This window comes from Pimephales promelas, chromosome 22 (assembly GCF_988280905.1).
Source record: "Pimephales promelas chromosome 22, fPimPro1.hap1.1, whole genome shotgun sequence".
Taxonomy (NCBI): Eukaryota; Metazoa; Chordata; class Actinopteri; order Cypriniformes; family Leuciscidae; genus Pimephales; species Pimephales promelas.
This window is the reverse complement of record NC_142790.1, coordinates 21,877,527-21,892,717: the sequence shown is the minus strand read 5'-3', so window position 1 is coordinate 21,892,717 and position 15,191 is coordinate 21,877,527. Positions and strand designations below refer to the sequence as shown.

Sequence of the window (15,191 nt, the reverse complement as noted above, 5' to 3'; positions counted from 1 at the left end):
ATGATTCATGCTGACATACTGGGGCCTGATCTGGGCCTGAATCCAGCCTCCTGGCTCCATCTGCTCTGGTTCTGAAGTAAGGATGAGTTGGAAAAAAATCAATAGGCTGCCAGGATGACGGCCAGGGATGATGGTGAACTGGTGAAACTGTCCATGTTGGATGGGTTTGCAAGACCACTTCAATTTATATTGACAACACTTACAGAAATGTTTTGTTCAACATAATACTTCATAAATGCAACAAAAGATGCTAAAAATGCAGTTTTTTCAGAAATGGTAATGACTAAGTACGGAATTTATTTTTGTAGTTCAGTGAACCAGTTACAGATGTCTAAGACAGAATTCATTGGAAAAACGAAGCCTTTTTCTACTTTACACTAGCCAAAGACCGCCAACAATAATAAACCACATTATACAAGGTTTTTTTTTTTTTATCCAATTGTTATGCTCAAAATGTATACTTCTTTTTGGGTCTCTCTCTGTGAATAATATATCCTGTAACTGTTTATTTTAACATTAGGATTGTGATTTGGATTTGGATTACTCCCTTATAATGTGAAATTCAAAGGCCTTTGTCAAATGCCTTTGTTAACATGGCATAACTGCACTTCTACAGCATTTATTAATATTTGTTAATGTTAATTTAACATTTACCACTAAATAATTAAAATCAAAAGTTGTATTTGTTAAAATTAATGTACTGTGAACTAACACGAACAGTGAACAACTGCATTTTTTATAACGTTAACAAAGATGAACAAAACAAATACTGTAACAAATGCTCATTGTTAGTTCATGTTAATTTGTACATTAACTGATATTAACAAATAAGACCTTAATTGTAAAGTACTAATATTGTATGTTTTGTAAATAATGGCTTTATTGGTTTCAAAAACCTAGTGTTTCTTGCTAAATTCATTTTAGGACCAAGGTCATTTTTTTCTCCAAAACCAATAGCCTCGTAATATGTTTCATGAATCCTGAAATCATGAAATAGGCTAATGACAGGTTTCCTTGTATTAAGACAACTTGCCCATCTAGTTTCACTTCTCTGGGCAATTTGTGTTAAAATCGAAATTTTTAATAACTTTTTAAGACTTTAGGCTATGTTCTTGTACAGAAATTGACTTTCAAAAATAAACCTACCGTGAGAAACACTCACTTGAGTGAAACATGTGACAACTAGCCCCGGTTAAACTCCCATTTATAAATCTTTGAGTTATTCTTGTCACTCATATGGTTAATGCCACCATAGTCCTCCATAATTTTGGTTTAGACCACGTTACATAGTCCCAAGTGCCCAAGTCTCATGCAAATATAGCGCCTCTATGAGATTCGTTATATTCCAGACAAATACTTTGCGTGCACTGCTTTTACAGAGTTTTTGAAGCAGGGCGAACCAGCGTGCCCTCATTAAAATGAATACGGCCGAAAGCCTTTTATCCTCGTGGGAAATAAACCGAGCGCGCGAGTCAAATTCACTTTGCCGCACCACCCACAGGAGGAGCGCGCGCCCAATTGAATCAACGCTCGCCGCTGCATTTGAAAGCGACGTTCACTTGAGTCCCCGTGGGTACACCGCTCATTTCTCATACCCGCTAGTCCACCTCTGAAAGGTACCGACTCCACGAGAAGAAAAGAAAACGAAGGGAGAAACAGGAGATACTGCATTTGGTGCATGGCATGAAGACGCGACTGTTGGGGACCCGGCAGAGCATGGCACATTATGCCAGGATCTGAACTGAAACGGGGACCAGGTTTGGGCTCTTAGATATGGGAGTTAATAATAAGAAACACTTGAGTTTGCTGGAGTAAAGGGTTAGGAATGTGCTTGATGTCGTTCGGTGTGACGCTTTTGGATGCGCAATTCTGGATGGGATGAAATCGCGTAACCGGGGACCACATCTAGGCGCTTAACGTGAGACCACCGATCTGAGCTCCACAGAGCTGCGTGAAACCGCATCAACATCCGTGTCGAGGGGGCAACCACAGAAAGTTTCGCGATGGCTCTCGTCATGGAACCTGTTAGTAAATGGAGCCCCAGTCAAGTTGTGGACTGGATGAAAGGTACGTGATGCGTTTTGGTCCTTAAACCCGAAAAGCCCATTATTTAGCATACTAATCGAATGGCGCAGGGTAGGCCTATTCTTATATTTGTATACATCAGATCGTTTATGTTCTAGTTACACATTCTTAAGCGTAAGGTTACAGGTGTCTGATACTAATGTTAGCGAATGAATTATTGGTGGACTGTTAGTCTCTAACTCCCACTTGAATGGCTTGAACCCCTCAAAGGAAGTCAAACAAAAACTTTAAAAGTACCCCGTCTTCTTTTACTTGTAACTATATGTTTGTGTGTAAATTAGTTCAGTACACACAAAAGTTATTTTACAAGTCTGAAAGCACTAATAACCTCAAGCGAACAGAAGTCCCGTTTGCCTGAGGAGGTAACCATGGCAACAGTTCGCTGCTCGAGCGCTTTCCGTTAGGATCGGTATGGGATGGTATGACAACACGATTTATCTTTATTTTTGAGTTACACATCACAAGAACTTTAAAGTTTTGTTAAACTGTCTTTAAAATATCTGTTAGATATAGGGGCACTGATGTTCCAAACCTCGACACAAACTTGCTGACATTGACAGTAAAACGTCGAACGCCCTTAATGCCATTGATTAATATTACATATGCTAACTCGCATAATTCGGTCAACTAAAGATAGCCTATCAGCTTCTTATCGATAACCACAAATAATCTGTTGTAAAAGTTAAATCAAATAATTTAACTTTTACAAAAAGAGCTTGAACTCCGACATGCACCTAATAATAGGAATACTGGTCACGGAGCGTTAAAAATCACGATTTCCATAATGTAATCCACATTTAATGGTGATAATTAATGTAATGTGAATATGCATCCTCATGTATAGTTGAAGAAAAGAAGCAGAATTTTTGACGCGCGGAGGCGGAGGGGGCCATAACGCGCCTTCTCTTCTCTCGTGGGCGTGGGCGGCGTGTCCAGATTCGTCATCAGAATAACAAATCGAGCAGTGAGTTATCGAGGTTGTATGACAGGATTCTAGTGCGTCCCAGTGGGATAATGATTCACAGATCGGTGATATAAGGCTTGTTATGATATCAGTCAAAAGTGTTCTTATCATGTCTTAGAGCTAATATGATAGAAATATGTGAGAATATAAGAATAACACCTCTGGCATATGTGCAAAAGATGAAGGTCATGAAAGCAGCATATTGTGCCATTTTAATAGACTTTTGCATTGGTTCACTTGAAGCCTCAGATGCAAAGTTACTATAGTAGTAATAGTTCTATTGATGGAGTAACATTTATTATTGACAGATTAATAAATTAATACATTTGGTCTCCCTAATATTGAATAGGTCAAAGCTTTGGCGGGAACAAAATTCTGCCATTAAAGGCATGGTAGGCGATTTTTATGTTATGCTGGTTGAAAGTCTCTTCACATCCTGATTACAGTATAGTATTATTATGTCCAGCCCGTTCTTCTCATCTCAAGGCGTCATATACGACGCTTTTGCCAAAGCGTAGATATCCACATGGCACCCTTTAGCGTCAATATGAGACGCAGATATATATATGGGGCAGAAAGCGCCCCCTAGTGGTCTAACTCTAACCCTACCCCAGACCTAAACCTACCCATGCTCTGTGTGTGTTATATTGGCGTTAAAGGGTGCCATGTGCGTTGGATCTCTACGCTTTGGCAAAAGGGTTATATATGACACCTTGGGATGAGAATGCGTTGTTATATCTGTCTGTGGAAGGCGTGTGACCATAAAATGTTCATCCAATCATTGCATTCTATCTGAAAGCAATGGTACGATGTCCTACCTGCCTGTCAATATATACTTCCATACCTCCACGCAGCCTGGTCGCACAGACATCACACGTCATCCGTGTGTTTCATGCTATGCAGACTTAAGACATCAGTCACCGAGCACAACAACCAAAACAGCTGCCATCTCTTACGTTTACAGTTCTTCCTGAACCAAAACAGTGAGCTTATGCTGCGTTATATCTGTGCTATAACTCCTGTAATTTGGAAGAGATGCAAACCTGTGACGTTATACTCAAATTGATGTGTTTCAATGGCAACACTATCAACGCTGAAATGAATCTGAAGCAGTCAGGTCGGACAGGTCAATGCTTTTTAAGCTGTTCACGTTCATTATTGTAATGCTGTCTATCGTCTTGTGACGCTTTGCAAACTCTGCTGTGTGCGATCATGTGCTTCGAAAAAGGTGTGTCTTTGGAGAGCGCTCTGAAGGGAGGGTGGGATCTCATGCTTTCAAATCTAGCTTGCTATTGCTAGCAGCACCGATAGTTGCCTACCCTACCTTTAAGCTGTGGACTTTTGGATGTGTACTAAAATCATTCAGTGTTTGTGTCTTTTGTGCGCATTTGTGTCTTGACGCATTTGTGCGTCAATGTGAGCATTTGTGGGGAACAGTTGAGAGACTATATCCATCAGAGAAGTAGGCCTTGGATATTTTCCCTCATTTTTGATTCAAATTACTAGGTTTAGTGCAGCCAGTTACTGCAATCAAATTTATCGCTGTGCTCTCTATCAATTTGTCTTATGATTTGTCCTTTCAGATGTGTATCTATAGCTATAAAATCTACCTAGTCACATTAGCGGCTTGGTTTTGACCCTTACTGTCCCAATTACAAGCATATAACCTGGAAATATAGAGCTGTGAAATTTTACCTGCGTGTGAAGAGAAGATTAATTTAATAGCACGGCTAATGCAGCTTACAGGGAGACAGGATGTAGCTGAATCAGTCTGGTTCAGGCTAAATTGAAGTGGAGGCTCAGGCTTCTTTGGTGTGCGTGTGTGTTGGAGGGGTACATACATCAGCTTTAGGTCAAACTGCATCTGTGACTTATAATCTATTTTTCAGTTTGTGACTCAGAGAGTTTTTGAGTGTTTTGATTGCACCTCCCCAGGCCTACACATTACACTCAGCACACCCCCTCTATGGCCCTCTGTATGCCATTATTAAAGTCTTGCTAATAGTGTATCTGTGCTCTGAAGACAGCCTGGGGTGCCGCAATCTCAGGCCCCGTCCACACTACTGCGTTTTCGTTTAAAAACGGAGACCTTTTGCTACGTTTGCACCTCCCGTCCACACTAAAACGGGAAAAATGAAGACCTAAAACGGAGAAGTTTAGAAACGCTTCAGCTCCGTTTTGCGTTTTGAATCTCCGGAGGGTGTTTTAGTGTGGACAAGACAAAACGGAGGAGTTTACAAACGATGACGCAGAGGCTCACGCTCGGCTCTATGATTGGGTGTCATCAGTCATGACGTATCTTTCCCTGATTCGCCAACCACTGTTTACACCGGCGCGCGCATGCCCAGTGTTGGTGAATGGTCACGTGATCCACGTTTTCAGTCATTTTAGTGTGGACGGAGATAAATTCTAATACGCAGGTAAAACGCTAGTGTGGACGGAGATCGTTTTCGTTTTAATTTCGCCGTTTTTAAACGAAAACGCAGTAGTGTGGACGGGGCCTCAGAGTCAGCAAAACATTTGGAATAAAACATTGGGACATCTCCAACAGTTTTGTCCTTTCTTTGTGACACTTTTTAAAGTGTTCATCATGTGGAAATAGGAGCAATTTCGCCCATGCCAAACAGAGTAATTCACCTCAGATGATCAATGATCTTTACACTGAAAAAATGTTTGTATAGAAACAATTTTCACATTGAAATTGCTAGTCAATTTCACAAACAATTACAAAGCAAGTAACACATTGAATCTTATATTAAATTTTGTAGTATTAAAAACTAAAAAAGTATTTTACACTGTAGCACCTGCTTTTTTTTCATATTGTAGATTTGTGTGACTAGTTAACGGAGGTAGTACATATTAATTTGTAGCAAAGTAACAATCTTTTTTTTTCTTTTCCAATACAGGTTTTCTGTTATTAATGATTATAGAGATAGATAGTTTACCCCAGGGCCGAAATGAATATTCTGTCATCCTCGTGTCATTCCAGACCTGTGAGGAACAGAAAAGACGAAATTCTGTTAAATATTTGAAAACTTGCTTGTCCATACAGTGAAAGTCAATGGAGTCCAAAAAACATATTACTTTTAATATATTACTTTCCTATGCAGTTGTTGTGGTGTCTCAGAGCCATGCTCGGCCTATAATAAACAGTGTTTAGGAAAGATGGGACAAAGGATACAGAAGGAAATGGTACTGGTACATCAGCCTGTCCCCTGGAGACTTAAAAGCTTTAATAGAACGATTGCTCTGTTCTGAAATACCATGGCCTCAGTGTCTTGGTTAAAAGGTTTATCAAACAGATGTTGTAAACCAACAAATCACAGTGTGTTTGCTTCTGTACGAGTATTTCCAAGAGCTTCATCTTTTGTCAGATTTATCATATTATAGTCATTTCATTTAATATTGTGTTTGTGATTTGAACTGCAATATGATAAACTTTCAAAATATCTAGGATACAGTAACAAAAATACAAGATAAATCGCAATGTTGTGTTTTGCCTAATATCTCATGTTTTACTAAAATGACCAGTTGTATTTTTGCATGTGGTTTTGGTCTTCTTTTGGTCCAGTTGACTGTTCATGTGATATTTTGCTCTCCATGCACTTCATAAGCACATATTATGACACAAAATTGTAATTTGCATTGAACAACTTCTTACAGATACTTAACCTAAATTTGTAATTGTTGTAAAGATGGCATATTTGAAGTCCTTTTAAGTTCTTCATGTCATCACTATTTAAAGATCGAACAATTTTTTTCCAGTGTTCGGAATGCAACAGCTGGAAACACATCTTTAGGGTGTCTGTGGGTGTGAATGCCTGCTCCTTCCTCTTGATTAGCTTTCCGACCGCAGGGCTTTAGAGCTAATCAAGTTCTGTCACATCACTGCAGCCTTACAAACTCTCATAGGCAGCAAGCCTCTTCTCTCCATCTCTGACTTGCTTTTTCTCTTTTTCTTGCTGTTTCCCATAAGTGCTGCTGTATGTATAATCATCTCCATTTGGCTAATCAGTGTGCATCACTTTCCTTGAATAAGGTATACTTTGGTAAAAGCAACAGAGGCACAACTCTCATTTTTGTTATTGTAGAAATGTTAAACTAAACTGACCTAACATAAAGTTATGAGCAAATTATAACTATTTACTGTTACTGTTTCAGGCTCTATTTGTAGAAAAGTCCATGTATCTGCAGTGCGAGCCAACACGTTCCAGGGAACAGAGAAATAAACATCTCAGCTTCTGATTGGAGGCCCGTCTCTGATGCCAATACCTCCATCTCTGTAAAGATCAGGGTGGAGCACTTTGGCTAAACTAGAACCAGCATCTGTGGTTTCCCAGTGGACCTGGTTTTGCTGTGCTTTTGTGGCTTGTGGTTTTACTGGAAGGCAGCACTATTTCAGATAGAGCCATTGCCTCAGTGGACTGTTCAATATAATAACCAAGCGACACTGGAAGCTGTGCACTGGAGCCTATAAATGTGCTGATGGACCATTCAAGTGCTGAATCACCTACTGAGATATTTTGGTATCAAAATCAATTCAGCTGAGAACAGTTCATCACACGAATGCCTGTGATGAATAGATAAAGATGACTGAGCGATATCTCTTTTATGGATCATTAGACTATGTTGTGCTCGTTTAAATATCAATTTTGTTTCCGATTTTTTTCCTTTTCTTTTGAATATATTTGTTGTAGGGAACCTGAGATTTACCTATTAGCTCAGATACAGGGAATATAATTTTAATAACTACACAAAACGTGATCGGGAATCACCTACAAATGATAAAATTAAAAGTTGCCAATGTTCTGTACGAATGATTTAATGCAACAAACAATTGTACTATCAATAATCAATCACAAGAATTCTAATTAAATATTGATATGTCAATTGTCTAAAATAGATCGATTGTGATGATAATCTTTAAGGGGATTAATTTATGATCGAATCATCTGCTTGTCCAGCAAACCTGATCATTCAATCAACATCAAACCTCACAAACTTATCCTCATAGACTTTCAAGAGAAGGTATTCTTCTGGCCACGAGGATTAACTTTCCCGTTCTATAACAATACCCTTTTAAGCATCAATAAATTTGTAAAGCACGTAGCTTTGATTGTCATGGGCTGGTTGAAGCAGGCAAGAAAGCAGGATCGACATGCTAGAAACTAGAATAATCTTATACAGGATACTGAGGAAACATCAACGGAATAACCAAGCAGAGGGTGAAAGAAACAGTTTTAAGAAAGAAAGAAACAATTTATATATGAAGAGTTCAGATGCAAAAGCCTCTAAGTGCCATTTGAAATTTTCTTCTAGAATGATCCTTTTTATCAAGCTTGTATATTTAAGTTCAGTGATTTCACTTAAATGGCAATGATAATTACCTATTAATTGCCATTTAAGTGAAATTACTGAACTTAAATATACAAGTTTGATAAAAATCATCATTAAAGAAGAAAATTTCAAAAGGCATTTAGAGGCCTTTGCATCTGAACTCTTCATATATAAATTATATATCTAATCAACCCCCTCCTAAACTTCCTTTGGAAAACTGAAACTGTAATAATACATTTTCTGTAATATATTAGTAAATAATAATAATAAATCATTATTGTTTCTATTATTAGGAATTTTAAAGGAAAGAACTGGACACAAAGTTGGTGTATTACTATAATCATTATTAAATAAAAAAAGAAACAAATTAAACGATTCTATACGGCGAGATATAGCCAAGCCATATTGTGAATAGAAAAATCTGAGAAGCTTGCAGCAGCAGCTATATCATGCGTGTCTATAGTAAACAATTGAGATATTAACCCTCCGGCTGCTACATGCACATCGATATAATGATTAGGCCTGCCCTATATATAATTCAAAACCCTTCAAGAATTTCAACTTATTCACTTTGAACTCATTTTCCTTCTTGGCATCCTTCACTTAAACTTTTTTTTTAACAAACGGGCAAAAAAAGAAATCGCATCTTCAGCTGAAATATCCTGACAGAAAGATGAAAGACCGTGTTACGGCGCGGCTCTCTCGCTCCACTACACATCTCGTAATTGATTGTCATGTAGTAAGGTGCATTAGCTGCTTTTTGGGATGTTTGCCTGAAATGACATGCTGTCGTTTAGCGGTTTTAAGCTCACAATGGTTTGGTTTGATACTTTTTGTGATGGTTTATGAGGCTAATGTTGAGTGGAAAATGTATAGCACGCACTTATGGAGGTCATTAGAGCATGTACTCGCACACACGTATCGGGCTTTCCAAGGCATTTTGGGGATTCCAGGCCTGTCTCCGGGGTGTGTCCTGAGGGAACACATGAATATTGTATTTCATATGACATGTGGCAGAGCTGGGGAGGATTGATTGCGTGTGTGTGAGAGAAATACAGAGAGCGAGAACGAGAGGAAGAAAGCGAGGTTAAAGACCTTTGAATAATAATACACACACACATGCAGAGATTTAGCACTGCGTCCTGGGCTGCAGCTTCGAGGGGCGGGTGTGTGGGTGTGTGGCTTGGCTCAGGGCGACTCTTCCCTCCTGTGAAAAAGTGTAAAAGTGTGTTTGTGTGCTGTCAGTGGGTGTAAAGGGTGTGAGTCATCTCTGAATCACTTTATAGAACTGAAGAACCGCAGTATATAGGGAAATATTCAGCAAAACACTCCAGAAAGGTAGCAATACAGTATGTACTCAGTAAGAGACTGTACGCTCTGTGCTGTATCCTGTCTGTCAGTGCTCACATTTTTCAGGATGGTGATATAAAGATTGTCTGTAGGTTTTAAGGAATGAAACCACCACAACAAGGCCACCCCAAAAAAGTAATCAATCAAACTGGACAAGAGCTGCATGGTTTTACAGATGGGAGGAAAACAGATTCACTTGAACAATTGTTATGTGTCTGCAGGGAGTAGAGCATCTGTTAGGAGACACACTTGGTGGGAAACACCTGGTTTCCTCTGCTGATGCTCTAGATTCAGATCATTACTCAAGAGTCATAACTGAGAGCAAACAGAAACCATTTTTTGGATGGTTGATGCCTGACGAAGGTCGTGAGACCGAAACGTTGCTAATAAAGAATTTTTAAATGCAAGTTCTGATAGTGTGCGGGAGTGTCTCGTTTGCAGATGGTTGATGTGAAAATGGGATTCATGATCAGGTGTTATTGCTTGGGCGCCATTATACACAACCAGGTAGATTGGAGAACAGAAATGTTGTTGCATCTGTGATGGTCAAAGTCAAGTTTGTAGTCATTATTTTAGGAAAAAAAAGTAATTTTATGTATGTGTTCAGTAGAGTAACAGAAGATATCTCAACAACATCTCAAACTGCACACAGATTTACCAAGTCTGTAATATGATCACATTCTTCTAGTCTAACTCATATTGTTAGATTATTTAAGACCTAATTATCTCAGCTCTAATACCACTTTTTTTTTTATAGCTCTATATTTTTATATACAGTAGATCCATTTGTCTTAAAGGTCCAACATGTAAGAATTTTGTAATGAAATATCCAAAAATCACTTGCACAGTGTGATATATTTCCTGCAGTTGTGTACTTATAATATCCAAAAAGTCTCCAAAGTTGTCCAATTTCAAATTTAAATAAGTGGCCGTCCCGAAAAAAAAAATGTCCCGTCAATGACGCAATATCTGCACTTTCCTCGGTTTCCTGCTCGTACTGCCATAGCCATGACATAACCATGGCGACAGACGTTGACAACTGCGTAGCGAGTAACGTTTAGCGGCACCCAGTTATTGTTTCGTTCAAACATAGACCATGGCAAGCCGACTTGGGGCAAACAAGAAGAACTAAAATGAGGATCAATATCAGCGTGATGTTTTTGAGATGCCGAGAGCTAGCGTCCGAGACTAACTTCCACTCGACAGAGAGCTAGCGTCCGTGACTAATTTGGACTTGACAGAACTTCATGAGTCACGACTTTACAGCTTTTTTAGACAGGTGAGCAAATGTATATAAACAAATCAATGTTATAACGTTAGCTTGACATGATGAAATGTTAGAATATGGTCAGTATTTTATTCTTATGTTGATCTATTAGCTGCTAGTTTCGTATAGCAAACGAACTAACACATAGAATAACATTATAACTTTCAATGCACATTTAAATTCTGTTTAGTGTGATAGTGTAACGGTATACCACGTGCAGCAGCGTTGCGTTTCCCATAAGTTTTATTCATCTAATAAACTGACCTGTGTGAGTAATCCAGTACTTACGTGTAGTTCAATTTGATGAAATTTCCTTATTCCTTTATATCCGTGGGACTCGCGTGTGAAATATGTCTCTTATTAGCAATCGCGACCTGCTTCATACCACTGTAATGTTAAAAAAACATGTTTTTTTTTAGTAATCCATAAACATTATTGGATCCATCAGCTTGACAGTAAGTCCCATCATTCAGCTCGTCACTGTGTCATAAACATACACCTTTGTTATTGTTGGAAACTGCGCCCTCTTGTGGCCAAAAAGCTACATATTGTAGCCTTAAAAGGAATTTTAGGAGAAACATCTTACGAATTATTACGCGAATGTGGACGTGTTTGGCGGATTTGCTTATGTAAAAAGATGAAGATTTGTTTGGTTGACAGAACAAGATTTGAAGATCAAGTGAAATTATTTGATCTTCCCATTAGCTGGTATTTAACTCAGTTAAGTCTCCTGAGCAAAGAAAGGAAAAATGTTAAACTATTCAATTTTTCTGGAGTAGAAATGGTTACGTGCTAGTATATTCTTTCCCATGCATTAAAATGTACACTCAACTTGAAAGAGTATAAAAAAATCTGTTTTTATTGTAAGGATCGTGAACAGATGTCTGGAAACAATCAGGAGATGAGAAGGGAGTGGGATTGGGAAATGAATCGATCTCCAAACTCATGTTGTATGTACATCACAAAGTCAGAGCATGTGCGAGTGGAAGACTGTATTTATGGACAATTCACAGTTGGAACTAGCCCTTCAGTTCTCCTACTTCAGCAGAGGCTTGAGGTCTGGCTCTGCACAGCTGGGTGGCTCATTCTAAGACAGGGTTTCTTTAACTGATGAATTTCTCATCTCCAGAAGCTCCCTGGCTTTGAGATTAAGTGGCGGCAGAGAAAAGACGATTTAATGGTGGACACACACATATTAAGAGCCTCATCGCAGGTGGTGTCATGGCAGAATGACAAAAAACCTGTGTAGGAGTTCACAGCTGATTCATGGGTATTCTTATCCCATCCTTTTGCAATCTGTATTCATGTTTCTTTTCAGGGACGTTACACCTTTTAGTAACCATAACTAAGGATACATTCACACTGTAAGCCTTTGTGCCTATCAGCCTCGATCAGGTTCGATTTGTTTTTTGTTTTTGTTTCTTTGTTCACATTACTTTTTAAATGTTGCCATTCTGGCCAACATCAGATTTCCAAGGTGAAGTGGTCACAGCTCTGCGCAAAAGAACAATAACAAAGATGGCATGAAGCATGATTTCAGTTTGAAGTAAATGTCATGGAGACCATTAAAGATTTAAAATGATTTGCAGCAGAAGCCAGTGAATTTGAGCAACTGAGACTTGCAGTGTGAACCCAGACTAAAAGTAGCGATAGAGAGATAGAGCGACAGCTTAGTGTATATTTTTTTACAAACAAGATAACTTTCCCCAACAAGTAGCCTTGTATCTAATCAAGTCGTTAAATTAGTGACATTTTGTCAATAAACTATGTTCACAACTTTAACACCAAACAAACTCTCTAATGTGGCTTTCAAAAGTACGATTCACTTCAGTGAATAGGTTTGTTTGAATGATTCATTAACTGAATTTGTTAAAATTATTCAATTTTCAATTTGAGGCATTTACACTTTTTTTGTAGCCAAATCACTTTGTTGGCTCATTTACATAAATCATGTTTTTCTAGTTTTATTACTTGTATTTATGGTAGATTTACCAGTTGCCACTGTGATCTACTGTTTTATGCAAAAAATTATTATGGCAAAGCTGAATTGTCAGCAGCCATTTGTGTGGATTTGTGTGTCATGTTTATCCTGACTAGCTCGTTTCCCCCTGTATTTAAGCCCTGTGTTACAGCCCTATCTTTGTGAGTTCTTGATGTTGTAGCATTGATGTTGGTTGTTCTGTCCCTGAGTCCTGTTTCCTGCTCTGATTTTGAAGTTTAGTTTAATAAAAGTGCTGCATTTGGATCCTGCTTCCTCTTTTGTTCAACAACTAGTCTTCAGTGTCAGAAATCCTTCTAATATTTGATACTCAAGAAACATTTATGATTACAGAGGGTCTATTTACACCACGTGCAAATGGAGGGCTTAGGAACATTGTTATTTTCCAATTGCATATCAGCTTGGAGAGGAGTTTATTTTAAATAAATACTCAAGTGGAAATAAAGTGCCTAATGGGTATTTAGTAGCTGGAAAAAAAGTGTTTTGGGGTGGGGTTAGGAGGAGTAGGTGTCAGGTTGGGCTTTAAAGACAGGCATTAGTAATGTCCCAATAAAGCTGCATCCATTTTTTTTTAAATAATTATAATCATAATCTGAATATGTTGTTATATTTGCACACTACCTAACAAATGCACTATGCAAATTATTATTCCAGCTCACCTGCCTTGATCTATTACGAAGGTGTCTCCCCCTCTCTCTTGCAGCAGTGTGTTTCCATTAATTTTGTGTTCCAAGCATTTAGCAAAGGCAAGTCATACTCGCTCTGTTGCAGCAGCTGTGGCAGCGTAGCAGATCTATTCTGCCAAAACCAAATCTATGTAGGCACATTCTGGTTACACGCATTCATGGGTCAACATATTTTGTTGATCCTGGAACAACATTATATGTTCCAAAAATGTAATTATAACCATATTGCTAGCTCTGAACCAAACCCTACCCATAAGTTATCCCTAAAAAAAGAGGGAAATGATAGGCGAGTAGCTGATGTAGAAGCACCTAACCTTGACCTAAACGGTTTCCCTCAAATCTGAATGGTTGACTGGAATATTGTTCCAGTATCAACAAAGATGTTGATCCAGGAACATGTTGCACTTGGTGAAATCAGGTTCTGCCTACATTCTATTTACATTGACACAATGTTTTACAAACATGACTGAACTACGTTTTTAAAAGTATAGCTTTAGATTAATTTAACTACTTTAGATTAGTTTAACTAACAACTAGGTAACTTGGAAATCAATATAGTTACCCCATCACCGCTATCTGTAAACCATTAAAATTGCAGGAGCCTTGAAACAAATCAGAAAAGCACTTTGAGTTTCCAATAAGACCTTGAGCACTTTGTGCACCTTGAACGGTTGTCACGACAACCCTTTCAGTGGTCACCAAGTCTGCATTATGCACAGCACAGCCGCCAGAAATGAGGTGAAGAATGAAGATTGATAGAATATAGCGAGAAGTGCACGAATAAATGACATTGCTTAGACTGCATCTGGGAAGGTTCAGAATATCCCTAACTCTAGAGCTTTTTACCAGAAAGTTTTATCTATCATTCAATGACGGGAAGCAGGGGAGGTGTTTAATACGTGTCATATTTTAAGTGCTCAGGCTAAGCTTTTTTCTTTATATCCTTTTGGCCCATTTTTCTGGCTTTTTCCTCTCTCTCCCTGCAGTTTTACTGTGCTACCTGTCAGAGGAGCAGGCCATGTGCAATGAATAATGCACAATAACAGAGCGAGGCTATTCTAATACTCCTGTATAAGCGAGTGTGTGCAGAGAGTGAGAGCGAGATGTAGCTTAGTGTCTGTGGACAGAATCTGTAAGTAATTTGTTAATAAATCCACTATAGTGATGAATTAATGGCATGCTGCTTGAGTGATCTGTAATCAGAGGGAACTTAGTTATGTATTTCAGAATCACAGTTAGATAAAAATGTACCGATTTAAACAATGTAATAATTGAAGGCAAAAACAATGAGTTCATTGAAGTTATGAATACTTGTGTGTGAACAAATTATTATGAGATTATGATATTATAGAAATTTTAGTATTGGTGCATGTTGATTCAGAGTTTGTGTAGGATATGTGAGTAGTGATTAGAATATAAATCGTACAACATTTTTATAATAAACTAGCACTAGGACCCAGAACCTGCCCTACATAAATGTAAGGTCAGGAGCCGCTACTGGTA

The 15,191-nt window shown here is 38.4% G+C and overlaps 1 protein-coding gene across 16 annotated transcripts in view; it reads left to right on the top strand.

Annotated features, from left to right (window-relative positions):
• Positions 1-1,329: 1,329 nt before the first annotated feature.
• The window catches only part of cnksr2a (connector enhancer of kinase suppressor of Ras 2a), an 84,670-nt gene continuing 70,808 nt past the window's right edge, over positions 1,330-15,191 (top strand). For 7 of the 16 annotated variants that reach the window (XM_089125800.1, XM_089125797.1, XM_089125796.1 and 4 more), the window contains exon 1: positions 1,333-2,067. In XM_089125800.1, the coding sequence (XP_088981926.1) occupies positions 2,004-2,067 (64 nt within the window). In that variant the 5' untranslated portion in view covers positions 1,333-2,003. Of the gene's footprint in view, positions 2,068-15,191 lie in introns of all 16 variants that reach the window. The other 9 variants (XM_089125801.1, XM_089125804.1, XM_089125793.1 and 6 more) reach the window with 5 other exon arrangements.